Here is a 24161-nt window from a genome sequence, read left to right as displayed (position 1 = left end):
AATTATTAATTTCCTGCAAAAAACAAGAATGGCATATCTGTCAAAACAACACAAAAACATACTGTCTGCCTCTGTGTATAGTTGCTCTTTAAGTAATAGCAGTATTGTTAACTGAGACTTCTTTTTTTTTCTTCTTTTAACAATGCCATAGAGGTGTGGGTATACAGACTATTATGAAAAAATAATCTTCTAAATATCTCAACTTTTTTAATCGTTATTTATGTAGGCGGATTGTGTATTGCCAATCCACTAATTCCACCATGCATGATTTTGTCTCTAAGGGTTTGAATCTGAATCTTTGGGTTACTGGCCTCTTGAAGTTCTTTCTGACAACTCCAAAATAGCAACTCCAGATTTCCATAGCTTTTCATATTCATACTGATATTGCCCTGTTTGAATTATTATTTTGATTATTTATTGTGAGATTCAGACAAAATGTCTGTTCCCTTTGAGAAGGTTCCTCTTGTCTGTCTTTTCTCTAATGAACCTTGTATCACTGTTCATGAGCGAGCTCTCAGAGCAATCCATGAACATGAAAGCAATATTTAGACACCCGTTCACATCGCTGGAGGAGAACGTGTGTGAGTGCACAGATTCTCTCAAGTTCTTCTTCTTTCTTCCTTTTTTTCTCAGTCACACCTACCTCTGTCACCTCATCTATTTATAACCCTCATTTCTCATTAGACAAATTAAAACTGTTGCTCTCTGCATTTGACGTTTTCTGCTATCTCTAGGTCAACGGTATAAGCATAGGTGTTCATACTTCACCTTTACTCATTTCGAGATCATTCTGTTGTAACTGATTCCAAGACCTTGCAAATGATTGAGTTCTACCACCCTGATTGTCTGTACAAAATAACTTTTTTGTTGTAGGAGGCATGTGCACCTGCACTGCATGCCGAGAAGCTGTTGGTGCTCTGTGTTGAATATTTAAACAAGCTCATCTTTTATTCCCCTCCATGGGTCTTTGCACCTTTGGCCCCTGCCTAATTGTGGAGGCTAGCGCACAATCCTCACCTGCTCTACGAGGTTTACTGCTAATTCCTTTGAAGGTGCTTCTTTTGTTCTCATTTGTTACGAAGACAAAAAGAGGCATTGGCATGCTGGCGTGTGTCATTTCGAAATGGTTGTTAGCGTTTGAAGTCTTAAATGCCAGGTGTTACATCAGCTTTTTGTTATATTTTCATTATATAATCAAGCTGAGACATTTTTACTGTTGTGCTCTTAAGGCATTTCAAAACAAAAGGGTCGAATTCACTAAACTGATGCACGGTAATATAAATGCATATAAATAAACCCCGTAATTCCTAGTGAATCTTCCAAAAATGTTTACTGTAAAATCATTTTGACAGCGTAGATGTTTTTAGAAGACATTTTGAGGACAAGTGGCTTTTCAAATAGTTTTTGTTATTTTTCCATCCATCTTTACACTTTCATTTATGAAACATTTGATTTGTTATTCAGTATCACTGATGTGCTAAAATAATAATAATTACTTTCAGAGCTGTACTCTTAAGACTTTTGATTTCACTGTAGGGCCAAACAACTCCTGCTGTTCTCATGACCCGCCTGTGTCTTGTTTGCATCACAGCTTTAAATATTTCATATGTTGTTTGTGGCAGCATGAAATGATATTGTAAAAATAAGCATTGTTTGGTTCATTCCATACAGATGGCTCATGTATAAATTATAATTGTTTGATTCACTTCTGCACCAGAGAAGATGTTTCTAATGGATAGCCACACTGTTGTGTGAATACGGAGTAACTCAAACATTATTTCTCATCATCACGAGTCAGGCTAATCTACGGGTCAGTGCGCTCATGCATCTCTTCTTCACGCGCTGCATAATGAAAGCATTTGTCTAGCTCTGATGCGTAAATTGTGTCTTTTGTGCACAGCGAAAAAAGAGCCCAAGGAAGTGTGCATTTCTTATCTCCGTCACACTCCTTACCTCCTGTTCTTTACTTATATTTACCCAATACTTTTCTGAGAGGAGAAGTACATCTCACAGAACGACAGTTACTGTATGGGTACTGGCTTATTCTCTGTATGTCACATTGTTATTATACGGTTTCTAATGTGTTTTATATATCATTTATTCAAGTGCTTTGTAAACCTTATTACAGTATAATTTTTTTTGTGTCAAAACAGTATTATATTTATAATATTATGTAAATATTTCCTCTGTTGTATTTTAAATTATGATTGTCTGTCATTCATTGCATAATTTCATTCCCATTTTTGTATATAAACAAATTTTGATTCATATCTAACATTTCTTTACATGGACTAGTGTTCAAAAGTTTGGGGTCAGAATTATATACAGTACAGACCAAAAGTTTGGACACACCTTCTCATTCATAGAGTTTTCTGTATTTTCATGAATATGGAAATTGTAGTCACACTGAAGGCATTAAGGGCTATTTGACCAAGAAGGAGAGTGATGGGGTGCTGCGCCAGATGACCTGGCCTCCACAGTCACCGGACCTGAACCCAATCGAGATGGTTTAGGGGTGAGCTGGACCGCAGACAGAAGGCAAAAGGGCCAACAAGTGCTAAGCATCTCTCGGGGAACTCCTTCAAGACTGTTGGAAGACCATTTCAGGTGACTACCTCTTGAAGCTCATCAAGAGAATGCCAAGAGTGTGCAAAGCAGTAATCAAAGCAAAAGGTGGCTACTTTGAAGAACCTAGAATATGACATATTTTCAGTTGTTTCACACTTTTTTGTTATGTATATAATGCCACATGTGTTAATTCATAGTTTTGATGCCTTCAGTGTGAATCTACAATTTTCATAGTCATGCAAATAAAGAAAACTCTTTGAATGAGAAGGTGTGTCCAAACTTTTGGTTTGTACTATATATATATATATATATATATATATATTTTTTTTTTTTTTTTTTTTTTTTTTTCAAGAAAGTGCTACTTTTATTTAGCAATTCATTTCTTTTTTAATTTTAAATCCATAATAATAACAATACAATTAATAAATACATAAAAAATTATTGGTGAGCATAAGTTACTTTTTCTTCAGTAAAAATTCTTACTGTCTCCAAATGTTCGATTTTGAACTATAGTGTATAATGCCTTAGCAATTCAAACTTAAATAGGACACATTTTTGCTGTGGTTTTGCTGCATTATCTATAAGATTTTCCCCCATTACAAGACTCAAATTGCTTTCCAATTTGATATTTCTAATAAATATGTTGTTTGTGGTTTGTAGCTCTTTATAATTACTTGCTGTATTAATCAACAATGCTATTTAAGTAAACAAAGGGATTGGCAATTATACACACAAACAAACACAAAAAATCAGCTGTCACATTTGTTTAATTTCAAAACCTCGAAATTACATTGTGTTTGGAAATGTTCTTGTATGTATTAGGTAAAATCATTATTTTCTTTTTAAACAGACTTTGAAATAATCTAATATTTTATTGGAATAATCAGTAATTAATGTTGATGGTTTTTTTATTTTTGAGATTAGCTTAATTTCTGTCTACACTGTTTAAGGTTATTATTTTTCATGCAGATTAACTTGAAGGTTTGTCTAAAACCTTTACAGTGGGCCTACACATTTTCAGTTTGGTTCGATGAATTAGTTGATGGATGGTTTTTATGTGAATTCTACAGCGGGTTCAACTTTCCTGAACCCGGACGGGGACTCTGGGACGGAGGCGGACAGTGAGCCGCAGCTGACCTTCTACACTGACCCAAACCGCAGCCGCCGTCGCAGTCGAGGTATGAGAAACGGTAACGTCAACACCGCGTGGGGCTCTGGGGGTAAGGAGGACTTCCACACCATCGCATGGTTTCAACCTGCACCGCCTGATTGAGGCCATTTGGTGTTCGTGTCACACTTTGTTAAGAAACCAAGCAAAGTGTTAGTTGTGAAATGGCTTGCCTTACAACTATCTCACCGATTGAGGCATGTCGTTACGAGTGAGATTTGCCATTGATTTGCCATTGCAGTTGAACACGGTGTTAAAACAACTTGCAGGAAAGCATAAGTGCTTAACTTTTTAATTTATTTATTTATTTTTACTGTCCTCCAAATTGGACTGAGGGTCCCTGAGCAATTTTTGAGCTTGCTAAGAGAATTCTTCGAAGCCTCTTTGAAGACTACATGGACCTTCTCTGAAACAAATGATGACTAAATGCATGCTTACAAGTATTTAAGCACTTTAAGCTTAGCAGCTTCATCTGTAGACCACTATTCAACATTAAGGACGGTAAATGTGTGTATGTTAAGCGCTAAGAGAGCGAGTGACAAACCGGTTGGACAGTACTGTCAGACACTAATGGCTAGAGTCTGCCTAAAACTCTTATATTGTCCCCTGAGGAGCGCTGCATTGTGTTCTGAAGAGTCCAGACTGAATGCAAAGCTCCCTAAACTCTTGAGGAGCTGCCACTTGAAAGGCAACTAACAGACAATCACTTTGCTTTAATACTTTCTCCCTCTAATTAACAAACGCTTAAACCCTGTACTTGTCAAAAACACTACTAGTCAGCTGTAGCCACAACACCTTTAATTGGACTTAAGTTAATAATAGACATGGCTTGTCACATTTTTTCCCTAGATTGCTGCAGGAAACTTATGATTAGGTGAGAGCAGTTTGTTGATTTTGATAGACATATACGTAAAATACATATATATACATATATAAAAAAAAAAAAAAAAAATTGGTGTTAATATGAACTCTCTTATTTGAGTAAAGTGAAGGAATAGTAATCTGTAATTGCTGTGGCAATTATTTTTTATTATAAAAATGTTATTATAAATATTTTATAGATCTCTATATTATAATAATATAAGTAGTAATTATTCAAAATAAAAGTATAATATTACTTTTAAGTGCTATATTGATATATACATATACATACTTATGCTTCTAACCCCTACCTAAATACTAAATGCTGTCATTTATCTCTTTATAGTTGAAAAATTGGAGCTATTGTAATACTTACCGAAAGGATGGAGGCCAGGGGACAAAAAGCCAGATTATATTGTTATCTAAAATGAATAATTTTAAAATAGTTTTGCTGTAATTAGTCTTTGAAAATGTGGTCCTCAGTAGAGGACCAAGTCCAGTAGGTTTCACCTACAGTATAAATCAATGCATGACTGATGAATACTCAATAAAATAATAAACATAAAGCAGTTTTTAGATTTCAAGATTTGCCCACAGTCTTTTGTAGGCATTTGTATATGTATTTCTGGCTGATGCATGCAAATGTTTGAATCGATGCTTTCCAATTTCTTTTGATCATGTGTCTTTCATTTCTTCAAAAGTCAACTTTATGGTTTCAGATAACATCCATATCTAGGAAGATGATATCTTAACTATCTAAGCTTTAATATCGTTCTTTTGTAGTTGACGTGCTGCAATGCTAAGCATCTACACGGATGTCATTTGCAACTATTTTGTAACTCCTTTTTCATATGCTGCATATAATCAGTTAAATATGTTGTTATCATTGTATTTGGACTTTTGTCATCCTATACTGTATGTATCATCTAATTTCCTCTCATATGTATTTTGTTTCTGTTTCCAGTTGCTGCATGCTATTGTCCAAGTTTATCCTGAGATGTTATTAACAGAGTTTTAAACGTCACTTGTGTTAATGAGCTACTGTAGATGACAATATCTGATCATAGTGTTGTGTCCTCATACATTGTGAATGGATGTGTTTATGTCATCTTGTATGTTGATATTGGTCTTGTGGCTTTATTTTACATGTAACAGATGTACAGGGCAGCACTACACCAAACCAGTTTGGCTGTATTACAAAAGACGTGGTCAAAAACAACTATTTTTCAGATTTGCCATTTGCAGTATTTAGCATAAAAGCAGCAGGCTTCAAAAGGTAAAGCATTATCTCTCTGCTGCTCTATTTGTGCCAAAGCTGCCACTGCTCCCAGAGTTTGGCTGGCTGGTTTGATCCAGTGCTCCTTTCATGGTACACCAACCCTGATTTGGGCTGTTTTTTAACTGATTCCCTTGTGCCTTTCCAAAGTACACATAAAGAATTTCAACTTTCCAGTCTTATAGCATCGCTCTTTTATTGCTTTCTCTTTTCCCTAGGTTCCCCACGGAGCCCTATCAACAAGACCACCCTGACTTTGATCAGCGTGGTGAGCTGTATGATCGGCCTGGTCTGCGCGTCTCACCTCTCCTGTAGCATCAACGTCAGAGTCATACTCCACGTTCCAGAGCACCTCATTGCAGACGGTAATCTCACCACCTGCTCTGCTTCCCGTCTGGCCCCTGAGCAGCAGGATTCCTCGCCCCCCCATCCCCCCCCCCCCCCCCCGTCTACCCCTCACAATTTCTACTGTATTAAAGCAAATGTCATGCCGACTCTCGCTCCGTCTCTAGTGAAAAGCCAAACAGATGTGTGCTGAAAGCATCAAAGAACAATTGGAAGCGAATGCATAGCCTCTAGTTGAATTTCAAATCATGTACTGGGCTATACACCATGTTCTTGCACTGTACACTATGTACTATCTAGAGAATGAATTTTTAAAGAGTCTCAAATGAAAGACTAACGTTTATTTTTTTAATTTTGACACAAGATTTTCAGAAAAACATTTGACCTCATTTGGTGTTGTTGCTAGGTTTAGCATATTAGCTAACATGAGATGATTTTATTATGAAAGTCCCACTTTCACTACAAGTTACTATAAAAAAAATACATTAAAGGATGCAATATATTTGTAGATATAAAAATATTAGATTATAGGGTGCAACAGGGCACTGGAGCAAAAGGCACATTTGATTTTATTTCTCTCTAAACCATTAGAATGACACAAAAACTCACTTTTTCATTATGCACTATTTGTCTGATCCTTGAAGTGATTGCGATTAGCAACACAAAGGCGATTCTGCACTAAGTTGATCTGATATTTAATGTTTTTTTATGTTATAAGTGTATGTATTAAATAAGAATTGTTACAATAATCAAATATATTTTAAACCATTGTGGAGACATTGTTACTGATGATAAACATTTGCTCTATTAATGGGGCTATAAGTCAAGTTAGTTTATGTTAAATTAATATGGGAACTCCTTTAAGCAGTGTAAGCAGTGTTTTTTATTTATTTATTAAAATGTTCTCTCTTTTTAAAATGAATGCATTTTAATGATAGTGTATCTATCTTTTGAATAAAACAAAATAATTGTACTTATCCAAACAACCTTTAACCCTACAAATAATATTTTTAGGTAAAATAAAACTATAAACAATCTAACAAAATACATAAAACGTACTCGGTTACTAACGTAACCTCGGTTCTCTCTAGAAGAGGGAACGAGTACTGCGTCTTAGCTAAGACGCTACGGGAAAAGTTTCTTCACGAAATACTGAAGCAAAAAATTATCCTTAATTTTGCATTTTTGTAAAGCGCATTTGCAGCAGTACACAGCCATAGGCGAGACGGCTCGCTCGCTCATTGGCTGCACTGCGGCAAGTGCACAGCCTATCGAGCGCAGGCTGATGCAATATCAGACCAATAATGTCGCTTCGCGCCCTTCATGCCACTTCCCGCCGAAACGGGTGTGGCCCAACCCTATAAAAGGAGCTCGAAAAGGCTGACTCACCTGGGGGGCAATACAACATCACACAGTCGAGGCTAGGCCTGACCAATGTGGCAATGCGGGTCTTACGCAATACTGCCCATATAACAGTCGGCAGCGCATAACGCTCACGAACTCAGAATTCCCATCAGGGCCCTGATTCGGCTATACCGACAGCAGCCTTGCTTGCAAGGCGGGAACCTCCAGGTTATATAACCTGATAAATGTAGACGGCGAGGCCCAAGCTGCCGCCATATATATATCCTGCAAGGAGATCCCAGTAGACCACGCCCACGACGAGGCGACGCCCCTTGTGGAGTGTGCTCTGACGCCCAGTGGGCACTGAAGGCCCCTGGAAGCGTAAGCTAACGCTATGGCGTCAACTATCCATCTGGATAGAGTCTGTCTCGAAACAGCCATTCCCTTGGAACGGCCACTGAACGAGACAAACAGCTGCTCAGTCTGTCGAAAGACAGCGGAGCGAGACACATAAGCTCTTAAAACCCTAACAGGGCAAAGAAGACTCGAGTCTCCATCCTCTCCTGACACCGACAGGGCAGACAGGGCAATAACCTGAGCCCGAAACGGCGTGTTGAGGGACTTTGGCACATAACCGTGTCTAGGTTTGAGTATGACCCTTGAGTCATTAGGCCCAAACTCCAAGCACGACTGGCTCACCGAGAGCGCGTGCAGGTCACCCACACGCTTCACTGAAGCGAGAGCCAACAAGAATACTGTCTTGAACGACAGATGCTGGAGGCTAATCGATTGGATAGGCTCAAAAGGGGGACCCTTCATGGACTCCTATACCACCGCGAGGTCCCATATAGGGACTGACGGAGGTCTGGGAGGATTCAGCCTCCTAGCTCCTTTGAGGAAGCGGATGACCAAATCGTTCCTTCCTATTGACTGACCGAGCGCTGTTTCAGGAAACGCTGCGATGGCCGCCACATAAACTTTGAGCGTGGATGGGGCTCTGCCCTTATCCAACAGCTCCTGTAGGAAGGAGAGAACCTCCGTCACCTCACAACTAAGGGGTGAACATCCCCGAGCTGTGCACCAGCTGGAGAACACCGACCACTTCGAGGCATACAGCCGTCGCGTCGACGGAGCTCTAGCCTGAGTTATGGTATTTAGCACTCCCACTGAGAGATCAGCGGGTAACCGTTGAGGGCCCACACATGGAGGGACCACAACTCTGGTTGAGGGTGCCAAATCGAGCCCCTGGCCTGCGAGAGGAGGTCCCTCCTCAACGGCACTGACCACGGGGCGATGTCTGCTAACTGCATCAAATCTGGGAACCATGGTTGGTTCTTCCAAAAAGGTGCTACAAGCAGTATTGAACATCTCGTTTCTCTCACCCGTTCTATCACCTGCGGAAGGAGGGAGACGGGAGGGAAAGCATAAAGCGGGCAGCACGGCCATCTCCGTGACAGCGCACATTCGTTCTTGGAAAAGAACGCGGGGCAGTGAGCGTTTTCGTGGGACGCGAAGAGGTCCACCTCCTTTTTCCAAATCTCTCCCACAACAGCCGGACTGTTTGCGGGTGTAGAGACCATTCGCCCGTGGGAATGTTGTTTCTGGACAGCCTGTCTGGACCCAGATTCTGTAGCCCAGGCACATGAACTGCCCTCAGCGAGCGCAAGTTGCGCTGAGCCCAAACCAGGAGGCGTTCCGTCAGCCTGTACAGGTTTCAGGACCCGAGACCGCCCTGGCGATTTATGTAGGACACCACAGACATGTTGTCCGAACGGACTAAGACGTGGCGGCCCTTGATTCGGGGACAAAAGCGAGTCAGCGCATCCTCCACTGCCAGCATTTCCAGACAGTTGATATGTTGGAGCTTTTCCCGTTCTGACCACAGGCCAAAGGACGGTCTGCCCTCGAGCAGCGCTCCCCATCCCAAAGTGGAGGCGTCCGTCGACACCATTTTCACTTTCGAGGAAGTCCCCAGGCTTTCACCTGATTGGTACCAGTCGCCTGCTGCCCAGGGTTTCAGGGCTGTAACGCAGCCCTGATCGACCTTGAGACGCAGTCGACCAGATACCCACGCTCCACGCGGTACCCGCGCTTTCAGCCAGAACTGCAGGGGGCGCATGCGGAGCAGGCCCAACTGCAGAACTGGAGACGCTGAGGCCATGAGACCCAGCATCTTCTGACATTCTCTGAGCGAAACGGTCGCGCCGCAGCGGAGAGAACTCGCTGTGCACTGAATGCCCAACGCGCGCTGTGGTGACAGCCGCGCCGTCATGGAACGTGAGTCCAGAGCTATACCCAAAAACAGTATCGTCTGACTGGGGCTCAGCGAACTCTTCGTCCAGTTGACACCGAGACCGAGTTTCTCGAGGTGATCGAGTAAAACGGCCCTGTGCTCCACGAGCTCCGCTCGTGATTGAGCCAGAATCAGCCAGTCGTCCAAATAGTTCAGCACTCGCATGCCTCTGAGTCTGAGAGGAGCGAGCGCTGCGTCAATGCACCTCGAAAACGTATGAGGAGCTACGGACAAGCCGAACGGCAGGACTGTAAACTGGTATGCCTGGCTCTCGAAGGCGAATCTCAAATATCGCCTGTGACTTGACGCTATCTGTATTTGAAAATACGCGTCCTTCAGATCTATTGACATGAACCAGTCTCCTCTGCGAATATGCGCGAGGAGCTTCCTGGTCTTTCTTGGGCACTAGAAAGTATCTGCTGTACAGGCCCACCTCGCTTTGAGCTTGAGACACAGGCTCTACAGCCCCTTTGCTCAACAGTTTTGATATTTTGGCCCGAAGTATGTGTGCTACTTCGACGCGCGCTAAAAAGCGCGGAGGGCGTCGAAAAAACTGTAGCGAGTAGCCTCTCTTTATAATGCCTAGCACCCAATCCGAAACCCCTGGAAGCGCTGACCATGCATCTGCATGAATGGCTAAGGGCTGGATGCGAAGCGCGCTCTGTTGACTGGAACCATGTAACCATGGTTCCCTGAGTAAGGAACGAGACACTGCATCCTGTAGGGGTTGCTATGGGGAAACGCCTCGTAGTTACCCATGTCTAAAGCATGCATTGAAAAACACCAACAACTCATTGGCCGGCAACAGCCCATGACGTCACTACCGGTGCGACTATAGTATAAATGGGCACCGGGAGAACATGTCATCCATTTCTTTGTCTGAAGCTTGTTTCCAAAGCATGGCAGGAAGCTAGAGGACGTGATGTCTTGTTCCCTATTCAGGGAACCATGGTTACATAACTTGAGACATTACCTTTCAAGGGAACTTTGAACTGCATCCTCTAGGGCTCGCTATAGGGAATGGTATACATCATGTTGAGGGGAGTGCGGGCCAGAACCATAATGAGCACTAAGTACCAACCCTACCATTTCCATAGGAGTTCCCCTAGGAGTTCCCCTGGGAGTTTGACAGCTGTCCATGACATTATCCCTTACGGACAAAGGCCTAGTCTTACATACCTCAGCAGCGGTGGGTCCTGAAATGTCGGAAGCAGATGGCTGCCCCTCTTTCATTAAAAAGAGAGACACAGATGCACACATCTTCTAAACGTTTTACTAGTGCTCACCATGATGATGTAATAAAGATCACTCTTACCACGTTCAAAATGTACACTTCAGACAAAACAGTCAGTGAAGACAAAGAAGAGGATGACATGTTCTCCTGGCACTTTTTATACTATAGTCGCACTGGTAGTGACGTCATGGGCTGTCACCAGCCAACGAGTTGTTGGTGTTTTTCAATGTATGCTTCAGACATGGGTCAACACGAGGCATTTTCCTGTAGCGACCCCTAGAGGACGCAGTTCGAAGTTCCCTTGAAACGCTATGAAAACTTTATTTAAGTTAGTAGTGCTCCTTTTTGTTAGTTGCTCCCTAAAAATGCACTCCTGCTTTCCGCAAGGGTCCTCTGTTTGTGCTTTGGACCTAAGTTGTGTTTGTGTTGGATGAGCTTTTTATTGAATTTCAATGTTGCATCTGCAGTCAAAGACTACAGACCTCTCTCTCTCTCTTACCCTCTCTATTTTCTCTTGCTCTCCCACTCTCTCTCTTTCAGCTCTTTGGCATTTTAGCTGTCAGTTCTATAGTTTGGACGATATGATGGATTGTGACTGGCTTTGCTCATCTGTCATTTTGTCTTTCATGCAGCACACTTTTCTATGGGGTCTGGTGCTTTAGGGTAGATTAACATTCACATAGATGTCTAAGTGGAAGAAATCTGAAAAGAGAAGACTTGAATGATTCACAGTTTGCCTTTTGAATGGGACAAATCAGATTTAAGATGTGTCTATAACTGTCTAACAGTATTACAGGGTAAAACTTGATGTCAAAGCAGATCTGATAAAACTTGATCTTTTCAGAATAAATTCCGTTCTATATGGCTTTCAGGGTTTTGAAATATTTAGAGGGATTATTCAAAAAACATCACACTTTCAGTTCAGATGTTTTATCTGTACTGTTCTATCTTACTCACAGCTGTGCATGAAATAATAAACATAGAAAAATGTGTATAATGCATAGAATTTCAGCTATAAGGATTTTGCTTTGCTTTAAAAAGTCTAAAACAGTTTTATTCATAACAGTTATGAGGGAAAAACAATCATGTTGCTTAAACACAACTTTCTTGAGTCTCTTAGGTACAGGGCCGCTGCTGGCCAAATGGGTGCCCTAAGCAGGATTGTATTGTTGTGCCCCCCTTCCTCAAATATGATGATGGAAAAAAAACACCTACTATAGGGGTGAAAATAAAACTTTAATCAAATAAAAAAGTACATGAATAAATTGTATTATTTACAAATTACAATTGTAGCTCTTGACATTTACCTGTGGCTATAACTTTATTATGACTCTAATTTATTTTATAGTCTCAAGCATTCAGAAATCACGCAAATGGAAATTAAGCAGTTTTACTATGATAAAACCATGGTTTATTTTTGTAAGGGTTGTGATATGCACGTTTTTTGTTGAAGAAACTATAAAGGCTGTGTCATCTATAGCAAAAAGGTGGCCAAAAATGAAAGATTAAGTGAATATTTGAATTAAATGTTTGGTCAGTATCCTAAAAAAGGATTTGATTATCCTGTAAGTGTAACAGCAGCAACTTTCACAGGAATGTGCCTGAAAGTGTTAAACGGGTCTCGTTTTTACCTAAATGATTTATAATTTATTTTATTATATATAGAAAATGTGTAAGGTGTGCATTGTAGCTGACACCTAAATTAACACATTACAACTGTTTTATGACTGCAAGTCTTTCTCCTCAAATGTTATTGAGCTTGAAATTTGCGTTTGAGCCCATGTGAAAAAGTAGCATAATTTACATATGATTTACAGTTTATTTTAATAAATATCAAACTTTCAATTCAATTGTGCATTATAGCCGACACCTAGATTAACAATTGCAGTTGTTTTTATGACTGTAAGTCATTCTCCTGAAATGCTACTGACGTTAGAAAAGTGTATACCAATATCGCATGTAACTTTAGAGACGGTCCCTAAATGTGAGACTCGAATGTCCAATGTCAAGCCAACTTTATGCCTGTGTTTTTTTTTTGTTTTTTTTTTTTTTAACTTTTTTCTTTTCTCTGTGCCGGATTGCTGATGTCCTTTACCCAGCATAGATGTCCATCCATCAATTATGAACATTCAGCTGCAAACATGAGTTGCGAGCGGTCGCGAGAGTGGATGGGAGAATGACGCATGTTTGTTTTTTTTTTGGAGCAACTGGGATGGTGCCCCCTCTGGGAGTTGGTGCCCTACGTAGACTGTGTACTCTGTGTATAGGGAGTGGCGGTACTGCTTAGGTACTGTTGATAGTGGGAGTGTGAAATGACATTCAGCCAAGTATGGTGACCCATACTCAGAATTTGTGCTCTGCATTTAACCCATCCAAAGTGCACACACACAGCAGTGAACACACACACTGTGAACACACACCTGAAGCAGTGGGCAGCCATTTATGCTGAGGCGCCCAGGGAGCAGTTGGGGGTTCAGTGCCTTGCTCAAGGGCACCTAAGTCGTGGTATTGCAGCCCAAGACTCGAACCCACAACCCTAGGGTTAGGAGTCAAACTCTCTAACCACTAGGCCATGACTTCCCCCACTAGGCCACGACTAAGGCCACGCTATATGATTTGACACACAAATCATATAACGAACAATTAGAGAGGTTTCCTTTTAAGAATCTGTTTGAATAAATGAATCAGTGACTCATAACACACAAAAAGATGAAAACCTGTTGAAACAGTCACTTTAGCCAATCAGTGAATGAATCTCAACATTTTCGTACTACAGTTACATAAGGAGACTATTTTTAGCTTCCAGTTTATGGTTCTAACAAAAATTGGCTGTTTATGTTACTGTGGTCATTTCAGAGTTCATTAATAGAGTCCACACATTTTTTTTTTAATTGAACTTTTAACAGATGTCGTCTCTGATTCTTCTCTTTTTAGGCTCTAGATTCGTTCTGCTTCAGGGCAGCCAGTTGGACGCATCTGATTGGCTGAACCCAGCCCAAGTGCTGCTGTACTACCAGCAGAATGCCAGTGGCCCCTGGGTCAATGATCTATGTGGTCGCCGTCTCTTGGACCCCTGTGAGCACCAATGTGACCCAGATACAGGTACAATACCACCCTGACATGATTATGTACTTCACACAGCTCATGTAGAAAGTCTGACACCAGGAGCAGCACACACTCTGAGGGACATACTTAGGATAGTTCATGCTGAGAATCTGAAAAGTCATTTCAAAATCATCACTAAATTCATCTTCATGTCTTCTAAACTTTTCCCCCTCTGTGAAATTCAAGAGAAGATATTTTGTAAAATGTCTTAGTGTTGGAAAAGTTTTTTTGTCCATATAATGAAAATCAGTGGAGTCCAATAATGTTGTTTTGGACCCCACTGAACATTCTTCACATTCTTATTTTATGATCCTTAGAAGAAAGTAAGTCATACTGGTTTAAAATGACATGAGAGTTTCATTTTTGAGTGAACTGTCAATCTGCACATTGGGGATTTATTTATTTATTTATTTTTGCCTTGATTTTATTAGTCTGTGTCTTTGCCTAATTAATCATTAAAAAAAAAAATCCCCACCCTTTCGCCCTAGTGAATGAATGCCCATGCCCTTCACTGTGTAAAATCATTTCAGCTTCCTTTAAAGAGCAGAAGGGACAGGAGAGAGAGGCTTAGCTCTGATTCATCTGTCGTTTCATTTGCAGATTTCGAAGGTGTCTCTCTTGAGTGAAAAGTTTTAAGTAATGAAAGCTTAATTGAGCAAGAGCTGTGAGGACAATAATTCTTGGCAATGAATATTTGTAATGTAAGACTTGGGCTTATACAGCTTGAGTGACCTGGATTAGAATTTTTTTTTTCTTCCTTTGTTGGAACGTAAATTAGGCAAAGCACAGATCAAATGGAATGCCTTAACTTCAGGATATTCTGAGCCAGGGATGCATTAATATTCTAGATGACACTTATTCAAAAATGTTGAGTTGTATGTTAACACTCCAGATGAACTCATACCATCTAAGATCTTAGCAGTTTGAATGCAAAATTGTCCAGTTTCACTTTGTCTTCACTTTCGAATAATTTCAAGTGTATTTAGCTGTTACATTTCACTATATAAAGCTAATGTCATGCACTTACTCTAATACAGTATGTGGGCAGTTTTCTTCCTATCACCATATTTATGCAGTACATACAGTATTAACCTATTAGGTAGAAAAATCAATACATGCATCAAAGAAATGCAAAGTAAGTATTTTCCAGACATTTTAATTATGTCTTTTAGTTTTAGTTCAATGATAATATAAAACAGATAGCGATAGCAATTGTATTCTGTTTTAAATGTCAGTACACACTATACCTATGAAACTTATTAGAATATTGATGAATAATCTCAGGCAGTGGGCAGAATTGTTTTCTGTTTGCATCATGAATCTGCATTTTACCACAAAAGACTGCAAAATTGTTAGCTGAGATTGATCTTTTCCATTTTTATAGTTGTTCCAGTCAGGCAAAACATAGTCAACAGACACACAGTTACATCAAAATGAATAGCAATACATTCACATTATAGCTATTTTCCCAGTAATCTGCAGCAGGAATCAGTTCAACATTGTTATAATTTGTCGACAAGTTCCTCCTGTTTGCATCCATAATTCAAAAGTGAAGCTCCACTGGCCTTTGAAAAAGTGAATCTTCCAACACTAAATGAATCAAAGTTGGACCGTTGGGAACTCGCCTTGCTTTCCTCCAAATAAAATCTAAAAGGATCAGACCTTGGTTCCGCCACGGTTCAATAATTGCATTGTGCTGTCGGTGTGTGTGGGGGGTGGGAGGATAGACTACGTGGTTGGAGGATATTCACGGAAAACTGTAAGACTGTCTCAATAAAACAGGAGAGGGAGATACTGATGAAAGCTAGGATGGGGAGCGACAATAACTGGAGCTGTGTGCACTTTAAAAAAGATTGTGTATCAGGGGCGCAGAGGATGTGTAAAAGCCGAGATGAGAATCAGACTGATAACAAGCTCTGGGAGACCGTTTTCACTTCCCTCATTCCCATCAGGCTTTAGTGGACATTTATTAAACAAAAACACACAATGTTGTGTCTCGGGCTACCTGATCCTTGCACTTTCATTTCATTAATTTGACTGAATAATAGATACCCTACTCTCTGTGGTTACGGAAAGAGAGGAATTTCTTGTGACTTAAATCATTAATAAGTAATACTACATAGTCACTTTCTCTGTCTAAATCCTAAACACATTGATTTGTATTTATGGACAAATGGATTTAATATATATATATATATATATATATATTTAGAGACCTTTTTTAAACAGAGTTTGAAAAACTCTAACTCAGAGTTATTCAGTTTTATTGTTGTCCCTGTCAGGCAAAATACACACAGATATGTAAAAATGAACGATAATACATTTGCTTTATAGACATTTCTCTGATACTGCACCTTAGTGATGCGCAGGTCTGTTTTTTTTCCAACCCGCAGGTCCCACTTTTCGGAAATTATTTGGCCAGCCCCAGCCCACCCCGCAAATAAAGTAGAATTTCTTGACCCATCCCGACCCACCCCGCGTATCGGGGACATCACAGGAGTTACATTGCTACTTACCTTTGTATTGTAACCTTATCAAAGAACCTAATAAAATATGAAATATACATATATATTCCAAATATTTAATATAGGCTATAGGGAATTACACTAGTGATGGTTCGTACGTGAACGAATATTTTAGGTGAACAAATCACGAAACGAATCCATTGACTGATATTTCTCGTTCACTGAAGTTACAGCAGTGCGCGATTAGCAGGCGCTATTAGCAGCGCATGCGCAGCTCATGAACAGTTTTGTGTACTGTTTCATCCTCTCAAAGAATTACTCAAGATGTAACGGAGCATTTGATTCGTTGAATGTAGTGAACGAATAGGATCTTCTCATAGGTTAAATGAGTTGAATGAACTGATACTGTACATCTCGTTCGAGAACAAAATGAAGGAGAGTATACAGGGTCAGTCGGCCAAATCTCGATCAGCAATCAGCAGATACAAAGCACAGTTATAGATGCACATACGTTTTCGTATTTAGCATACAGAACATAACTCCACGTTTAGTCCCCGATTTATTAATGTCTGTCTGACCAAACAATTAAAATGTTTAATTATGCAAGAAAACCTTGTGCTTTGTTCATCGGAACAACTTATTTAGACTATTTATTTAACGCGATCATACACACACTTTAATAAAGCCAAATCAGTTTTTGTCACAAGTAAATATGTTCGTTGACTTAAGACATAACACCAGACACTTTTTTCGCCACCTGCTGAACAAATCAGTGAACAAACCAGTGAACGAATCTGAACGAATCATTTTGGTGAACGAACTGAAAATCAAAGAATCTCTTGAAAGAATCTAAATTTCCACCACTAAATTCCACGCAACATAAATGGATTTTTAAAAATTTCGTTTTAGTAACCCACCCCAACCCACCCTGCAAATAAAGTGCCAATTTCTTAAACCGCCCCGACCCGCGGGTTATGAGACGACCCGTGCATCACTAATGCACCTTGTTCAACTTTATCTCATGATAGGTTGATGTATAGGTTAACTGGTAACAATGTGTTGAAAGGATTAATTCTGGTAAAATGCAGAAGGGTAGTTGAACATGGATAACGTGTTGTTGTTTTTTTATGAAAAAAAATAAAAAAAAAAATAATATATATATATATCATCATTTGAGGTTTTGGGACCAACATGCACATCAATTAACTGTAATACAATTAGAAAGATTTGTACAGTTCAGATGGAGTAAAGCAAGTCACACTGCAAGACACTGCTTTTGCACCGCGGTACAATTTCAAGGTATTAAGTGATTTTGGCATGTTATTGTTTGACGAGCTTTGACTTATTTCATGCTTATTAATACTGCAAATCTCTTTCTGCCATGTCACACCCCAGGAAGTAAATGAATAAACATTGGAGTACGTCCACATACAATTTTAATTTTAATGGCTTAAAAGCTTGATTTTTCTTTTTTACTTTTTATTGGGTTCTTAATTAGCAACATTTGCAACTATACCCAAGAGAATACCCCCCCAAAAATGCACAATGCTTAATCAAAAGTAGGCTATGAATGATAGAGTATAGGTTTTGACCCTCCTATACCTTACTCGCAGTATAGAAAAAAAATCTGCTTCTGCATATATTCTGTGAAGAGATAAATTAACAAGATATGTATTTCTTATGCATATACCAATGGTATATAAATGGTATATGAGCACCTGCTGGATATCCTCAATGATCACTCAATCACAAAGCCACTGGGTACATGTTCCCTGGCAAAATTGTCATTTACCACCCAGAGTCATAAAGGCTCCCTGCATCTCATTTGAATTTATAAAAATCTTATTATAACGTACGGTACAAGTTTAATTTCTGTTTAACAAATTACCTTGGCAAAGCTAAAACAGTTAACTATGCAAATAATAGCAGTGCTAGGCCTTGTTCTTGTTATGCCAAAATGTGCTAATGATCAGTAATAGATCAAATAAAGTGTTTATGACTGACAAAGGACTTGCTCCCCTCAACTCTTTTTTGTATTATTAAAGACTAATATATATATATATATATATATATATATATATATATATATATATATATATATATATATATATATATATATATATATATATATAAAATGCATTTATTAAAACATAAATACTGTGAAATAATATAAAAATTTCTATTTTAATATATTTTAAATGTAATTTATTCCTGCAATGACAAAGCTGATTCGTCAGCAGATAGTACTACTTCAGTCTTCAGTGTCACAAGATCCGTCAGAAATCATTCTAATATGCTTATTTCTGACTATTATCATGTAAAAAAAATCAGTGCTGCTTAATATTTTTTGTGGAAACTGGTTTCTGTGATGAATAGAAAGTTCAAAATAACAGCATTTAAAGAAATATAAATATATTGTATATAATTACAGTTCCCTTTCAGTCGGTCACTCTCGACGTCACGTCGGTGACCGACGAATATGGGATATCGCTTCGATAGACCAATCTACTTCGAGTGTAAACTAAACGAGCCAATGCACATTGGCATGCAATTATTGCATCTAGCTGCCGCTGATCACTGCGTGAGTATAAGAATGCAGCAGGTGCAATGCATTCCAGCTTTTCGCTTCGGAGCCGAGCGTTAGTATCGCTCTGCTCAACTGTGTCTGCTGTGAACTACGAGTTCAGCACGCTCTCGGAAGCTTCGTGTTTTGGCGAGACCTAGTGATGGCAAAATGAGGCTTCCTGAACCACTGAGACCTCGCAGCCCATTTCTTCCCCAAAAGGTTCATTACTCGAAGCTTCATTCATTATTGCTCACTAGTGACACCTAGCTACTGTGCAAAGAAATAGCAGACCAATAAAAAAAATACTGAATCAATTACCTGAGCAGACATTTGTCCATTGCCTGGGTATCAAATAAAATATGTTTCTCTATCTGTCTGAACTTACTTGTGCAGAGACAACTGTCACACACAGTTCATTCATTATTCATAAATTGTTTGGATAGTGACAGTAGGAACAACAAAAGTGAGACTGTGTTGAGTGTAGTTCTTATGGTGGAGGGAGTGTAATAACGCAAATTGCAACAGAAAAGTGTGGGGTGGGAAAGGTTAAGAATTGTTTCTGGTGTGTTTTGTGCATTAAACTGTTACTAGTTTTAGTGCAGTGTTGTTCTTATGGGACTATGGATTTAGAGGAACAAACTACAACACTGCAGTTTGGGGTTGGTGAAGGAAGGATCACACATTCTTTTTATTGAGGAACACTTTTTCAAGTGTGTTGGGGCTTAGACGATTCCTCCTTTTGGACAGAACCTCTCCAGCCACGGAATAGATCCTTTCGCATGGAACAGAGGAATGTCAGTGCCCGCTGGTATAAATGAGGATACAGATGTTTATGTTGAGCCCAATATATTAGTGGATCCTCAGATCTTGTGAGATTCACTTTGGATAAATATTTGGATAAAGATTGTTAGTAGTCTGTGCATGCTCGTGCAGTGCTCAATAATGCCTGAGCATGGAGGAGGTGTTATTGTTGTATGTCAGCTCCTTTAGGCACAGCAAGCATTTCACCTAGAAACATAAACGAATAGACATGAAATATAATACAGCCTTATAGTGAGTATTATTATTAGATCAGGACAGTAAAACAATAATAATACACATACCTTATTGTGACCCACCATTTAAAAAAAACTCCCAGACAGGGGAGAATTTCCTCTTTCTTGCTGGCTCCATTACAAGGAAAAAGGAAGAGTTCACAAAAAGCAAACAAATCCAAAAGGGCAATCCAAATCAAAAAGCAGTCCAGTCCAAATCCAAAAAACCAAAGCAATCCAAAAAATCTTATCTAATTAATATAACAATACTATAGTATAACTACTTTAATTAATAATAACAATATACTATAACTAATATAACCTGATATAATCTAATAATATACAGCCCTAACACATATGACACAATAACAATGACGACACAACTATCTAACTATAACTCTGACTCTCTGACTCTACTACAACTGATTCATCTACTCCTGACAACACCCACAAGGTGGCGTGAGTTTCGAACCCCCTTTATCCAGAACCGACACTCAGACCGAACCGATGACGTGTCCACACAAACCGAGGCCTCGTTTGTCATCAGTCACGTGATTTCCATGTTAACAACACAAGCCTCGAATCGCGGCTTCATCTGACACTCCCCTTTTTTCTCGACACAAGCTCCGACGCCTCGGTTCAAAAGTCACATCACTAGCGAGACAGCGCTTCAGCGGCAGTCGTTCCTGTGTCGAGTGGACGGCACACTTCGGCCTGCACTACCCCTGTCGTGTTGCAAACGGCCAATTCCCCTGTGCGCCTCAGCACTAAAAGAGCATTTCCTGAAGAGCAAATTTCTCTAAAAGAGCTTCACGGGTGCGCCTTTGTAAAGACGAAGGATCGACCTTATAAGGATGCCGTTTCACCCGTGCGTTTCTGGGTGCGGTCGTTACCTGGCAACGGGTGATGGTCACGATCACTGCCTCACGTGTCTGGGCGTTGAGCACGCTGAGGTGGCTTTCGTGGATGAGTCATGTTCTCACTGCGGGAATATGACCATCTCGGAGCTGCGAACCAGGCTCCGCTACCTTCAGGGGGGTGGAGTCCCGTTGCCGCGGCCGCGATCTGGGGCTCGTTCTGGCGGCCGAAAGACGAGAACCACTTCCGGCAGTAGCGCGGGTGGTTCGAGGGTCACAGTGGTGGCAAACCCCGCAGGGAACCAACCCTCTGGGAACCACCACTCCTCTTCAACCTCCGATCTAGTGGAGCAACCTACGGAACGCGCTGGGCCCTCTTCAAGGAGCGTACCAGCAGTATCCAGTGGGACTCCCCCCGACCTGATGTCGATCTCAGCATCGGAGGGAGAGCTGTCAGATGACGATTCGGCTGCGCTACCGCCCTGTTCGGGTCGGATCCCGAAGTGGCAGCTATGCTTTCCCGGGCCGCCGAGAGGGTAGGGCTCGAGTGGAATTCCCCACCGCGTCCCGAACCCTCGCGGCTGGATGATTGGTTTCTCAGGGTGGCGCGCGCTTGTTCTCAGCGCCCCACCCCAGTGCCTTTCTTTCTGGAAGTGCGGATCCGTGCCCAAGGTATTTGACGCCGGGAGATTCACACGAACTGTGCGTTCTCTGTCTGGGCAAAGAGCATGCACAGGCAGCTCTTGAGGGAGCTGTCTGTGCAAACTGTGAGCGTTTTGCTTTGAAAACGCTCCGCTCTCGTCTAGCCTTCTTCTCGAGTGAGGAGGGCTCACCATCTGTACCTCGTGGCTCAGGTCCCGCTCGCGCTGAGGCAGAGCGGCGACTCGCGTCATGGGGTTCCCAGAGGGATCTCGCCGATCGTCTTGAGAGGGGTGTTAACCTCTCAGATGATTCGGCGGATGACGAGGGTGAGTTGCAGGTGGATGACGAAGAGGATTTTTCTCCTACTGTTCCTGCAACAGATGCTCTTCAGGACGGGCAGGTGATGGATGAGGAGGAGGTCATTCAGGTGGACCCTGAACCCTCTCAGCCACCCTGCCCCGTGTATGCTGAGCTGCTGGATGTAATGGAACGCGCCACTGACAGGTTGCAGGCCTCCTTGACTGGGTAACCCCTAAGATAGGGCTCCTAGGCCAGCTCACCTTTGGTGGTTGGCCCTGGTAGTTTGGGCAGAAGACTCACTACCGAGTAGTAGGTCTTAACAGGCCTCCTCGGAGGTGGGTCACAACATTGTGGAGCATACACTAGGTCAAAACTTTAGGAAAGTTTTTTATTAGTATGGTTCCAGCAGTGTTCATTAAAGTAGCAGAAAGACTCGCTATCAGCTAGTAGGCTCGACCGGGCCTCCCTGTTAGGCGAGTCCCCAGCAGCAGTACACATCCAGCTGATTAGACCGTTTCAGGAAGTAGGCCTCTTCAGGCCTCCCTGAAGATGGGCTCCCACATTTTTTGTGGAGATCAGGTAGTAGGCTTTACTAGGCCTCCCTGAGGGCTGAATCCCTCATACTGTGGTACTAAGTGGCCCTGAGGTTGAACTATCAGGTAGTAGGCCTCATAAGGCCTCCCTGAAGGCAAAGCCCCATAGACAGTCAACTGGACTGCCAGTCTGGCCCACTGTCAGCTGTGGTTTTCAGGTAGTAGGCCTCTCCAGGCCTCCCTGAAAGTAAGCTCCTTCATGTCATGGTTCTCTGGTAGTAGGCCTCACCAGGCCTCCCTGGAGTTGAGTTCCAACATACTTTGAGTTTCCACTTAATGTGGGTTTTCTGGTAATGGGTAGTAGGCCTCTCTAGGCCTCTCTGTAAGCGAACTCCTATGTACTGTGGTAGGCTTCACTAGGCCTCCCTTAAGTTGAGCTCCCAGGTTTTGTGGTTGTCATGTAGTAGGCCTCTCCAGGCCTCTCTGTAAGTGAACTCCCATGCGCTGTGGTTATCAGGTAGTAGGCCTCACTAGGCCTCCCTGAAGTTGAGCTCCCACATACTGTGGTTATCATGTAGTAGGCCTCTCCAGGCCTCCTTGGAAGGTTAGCTCCCACTTACTGTGTGTTCCACTGAGCATGGTTTTTCAGGTAGTAGGCCTCTCCAGGCCTCTCTGAAAGTGAGCTCTCACGTTTTATAGTTATCAGATAGTAGGCTGCACCAGGCCTCTCTGATGGTGAGCTTCCACATACTGTGGTTGTCAGGTAGTAGGCCTCTCCAGGTCTCCCTGAGTAGTTTCACAGTGGTGCTGGGTTTTGTAAGCTAGTGGCCGCTTACTTTCAGTTTAGCAGACCTTATCAGGCAGCTACCAAAGGTGAGCTTGCGCCCTGGCTCGACTCAAGTTTTTATTCTCTGCTACGGGTTCCCTCCTGGAACCTCTTTATCTTGCTACAGCCTGGTTGCCTACCAGGTAGATCTAATGCTCCCCTCACTGAGGGTCAGTATGAGTATGTGGTCTCCTGAGTCTGATCAGTCGGTCGTAGGCCTCTCATGAGGCCTCCCAGTTAGATCAGTCCTTAGGCCCTCACAGGCCTCCTTAGTGTTTTGAAACACAAACACTGGGTTGATCCGTGGATCGAGTAGAGAAACTCCCCTCGCTGGCAAGGGTTGTAATGCACTATGCTGAGTCATACTCTCCAGGATATCCCGTCTCTGAGATCCGGTCCGAGTGGTTCACTGCCTGCTTCGCAGTCCCTCGGGTTGGATGCCTTCCTAAAGGCAAGTGTCCAGAGGCTCTGTCTTCGGACAGACAGGAAGTGGCCAGACTATAGTGTCTTGTATGGTGACACCAGGTCAGGCCTGCCTGGTGGCATTTCAGGTGGCACGTTCCCCTGAATAGTGACTGGCTGGGGTTCCCTCAGGTTCCCTAGCCACATTCCCTAGAAGGGACCCCTTCTAAGAAGTTGAAGTGTGGTCCTAGGCCCTTGAGCAGGCCCAGGTAGACCTTTCACTAAAACTATGTTTATGGAGGTTTTTCTGTGGTATTATATAGCTTGGGCTATGACCGTAGG

The 24161-nt window shown here is 41.6% G+C and overlaps 1 protein-coding gene across 2 annotated transcripts in view; it reads left to right on the top strand.

Moving 5' to 3' along the window:
* The window catches only part of astn1 (astrotactin 1), a 233134-nt gene that overhangs the window by 78058 nt on the left and 130915 nt on the right, over nucleotides 1-24161 (top strand). Inside the window, exons 5-7 of one of the 2 annotated variants that reach the window (XM_059563470.1) lie at nucleotides 3639-3746; nucleotides 6092-6238; nucleotides 14024-14191. In XM_059563470.1, coding sequence (XP_059419453.1) covers nucleotides 3639-3746; nucleotides 6092-6238; nucleotides 14024-14191 — 423 coding nt within the window. Of the gene's footprint in view, nucleotides 1-3638; nucleotides 3789-6091; nucleotides 6239-14023; nucleotides 14192-24161 lie in introns of both variants that reach the window. The other variant, XM_059563469.1, reaches the window with a different exon arrangement.

The sequence above is a fragment of the Carassius carassius genome, chromosome 12 (assembly GCF_963082965.1).
Source record: "Carassius carassius chromosome 12, fCarCar2.1, whole genome shotgun sequence".
Lineage (NCBI taxonomy): Eukaryota > Metazoa > Chordata > Actinopteri > Cypriniformes > Cyprinidae > Carassius > Carassius carassius.
Note: the sequence above shows the minus strand (reverse complement) of the source record. Positions and strands in the feature narration are given on the sequence as shown.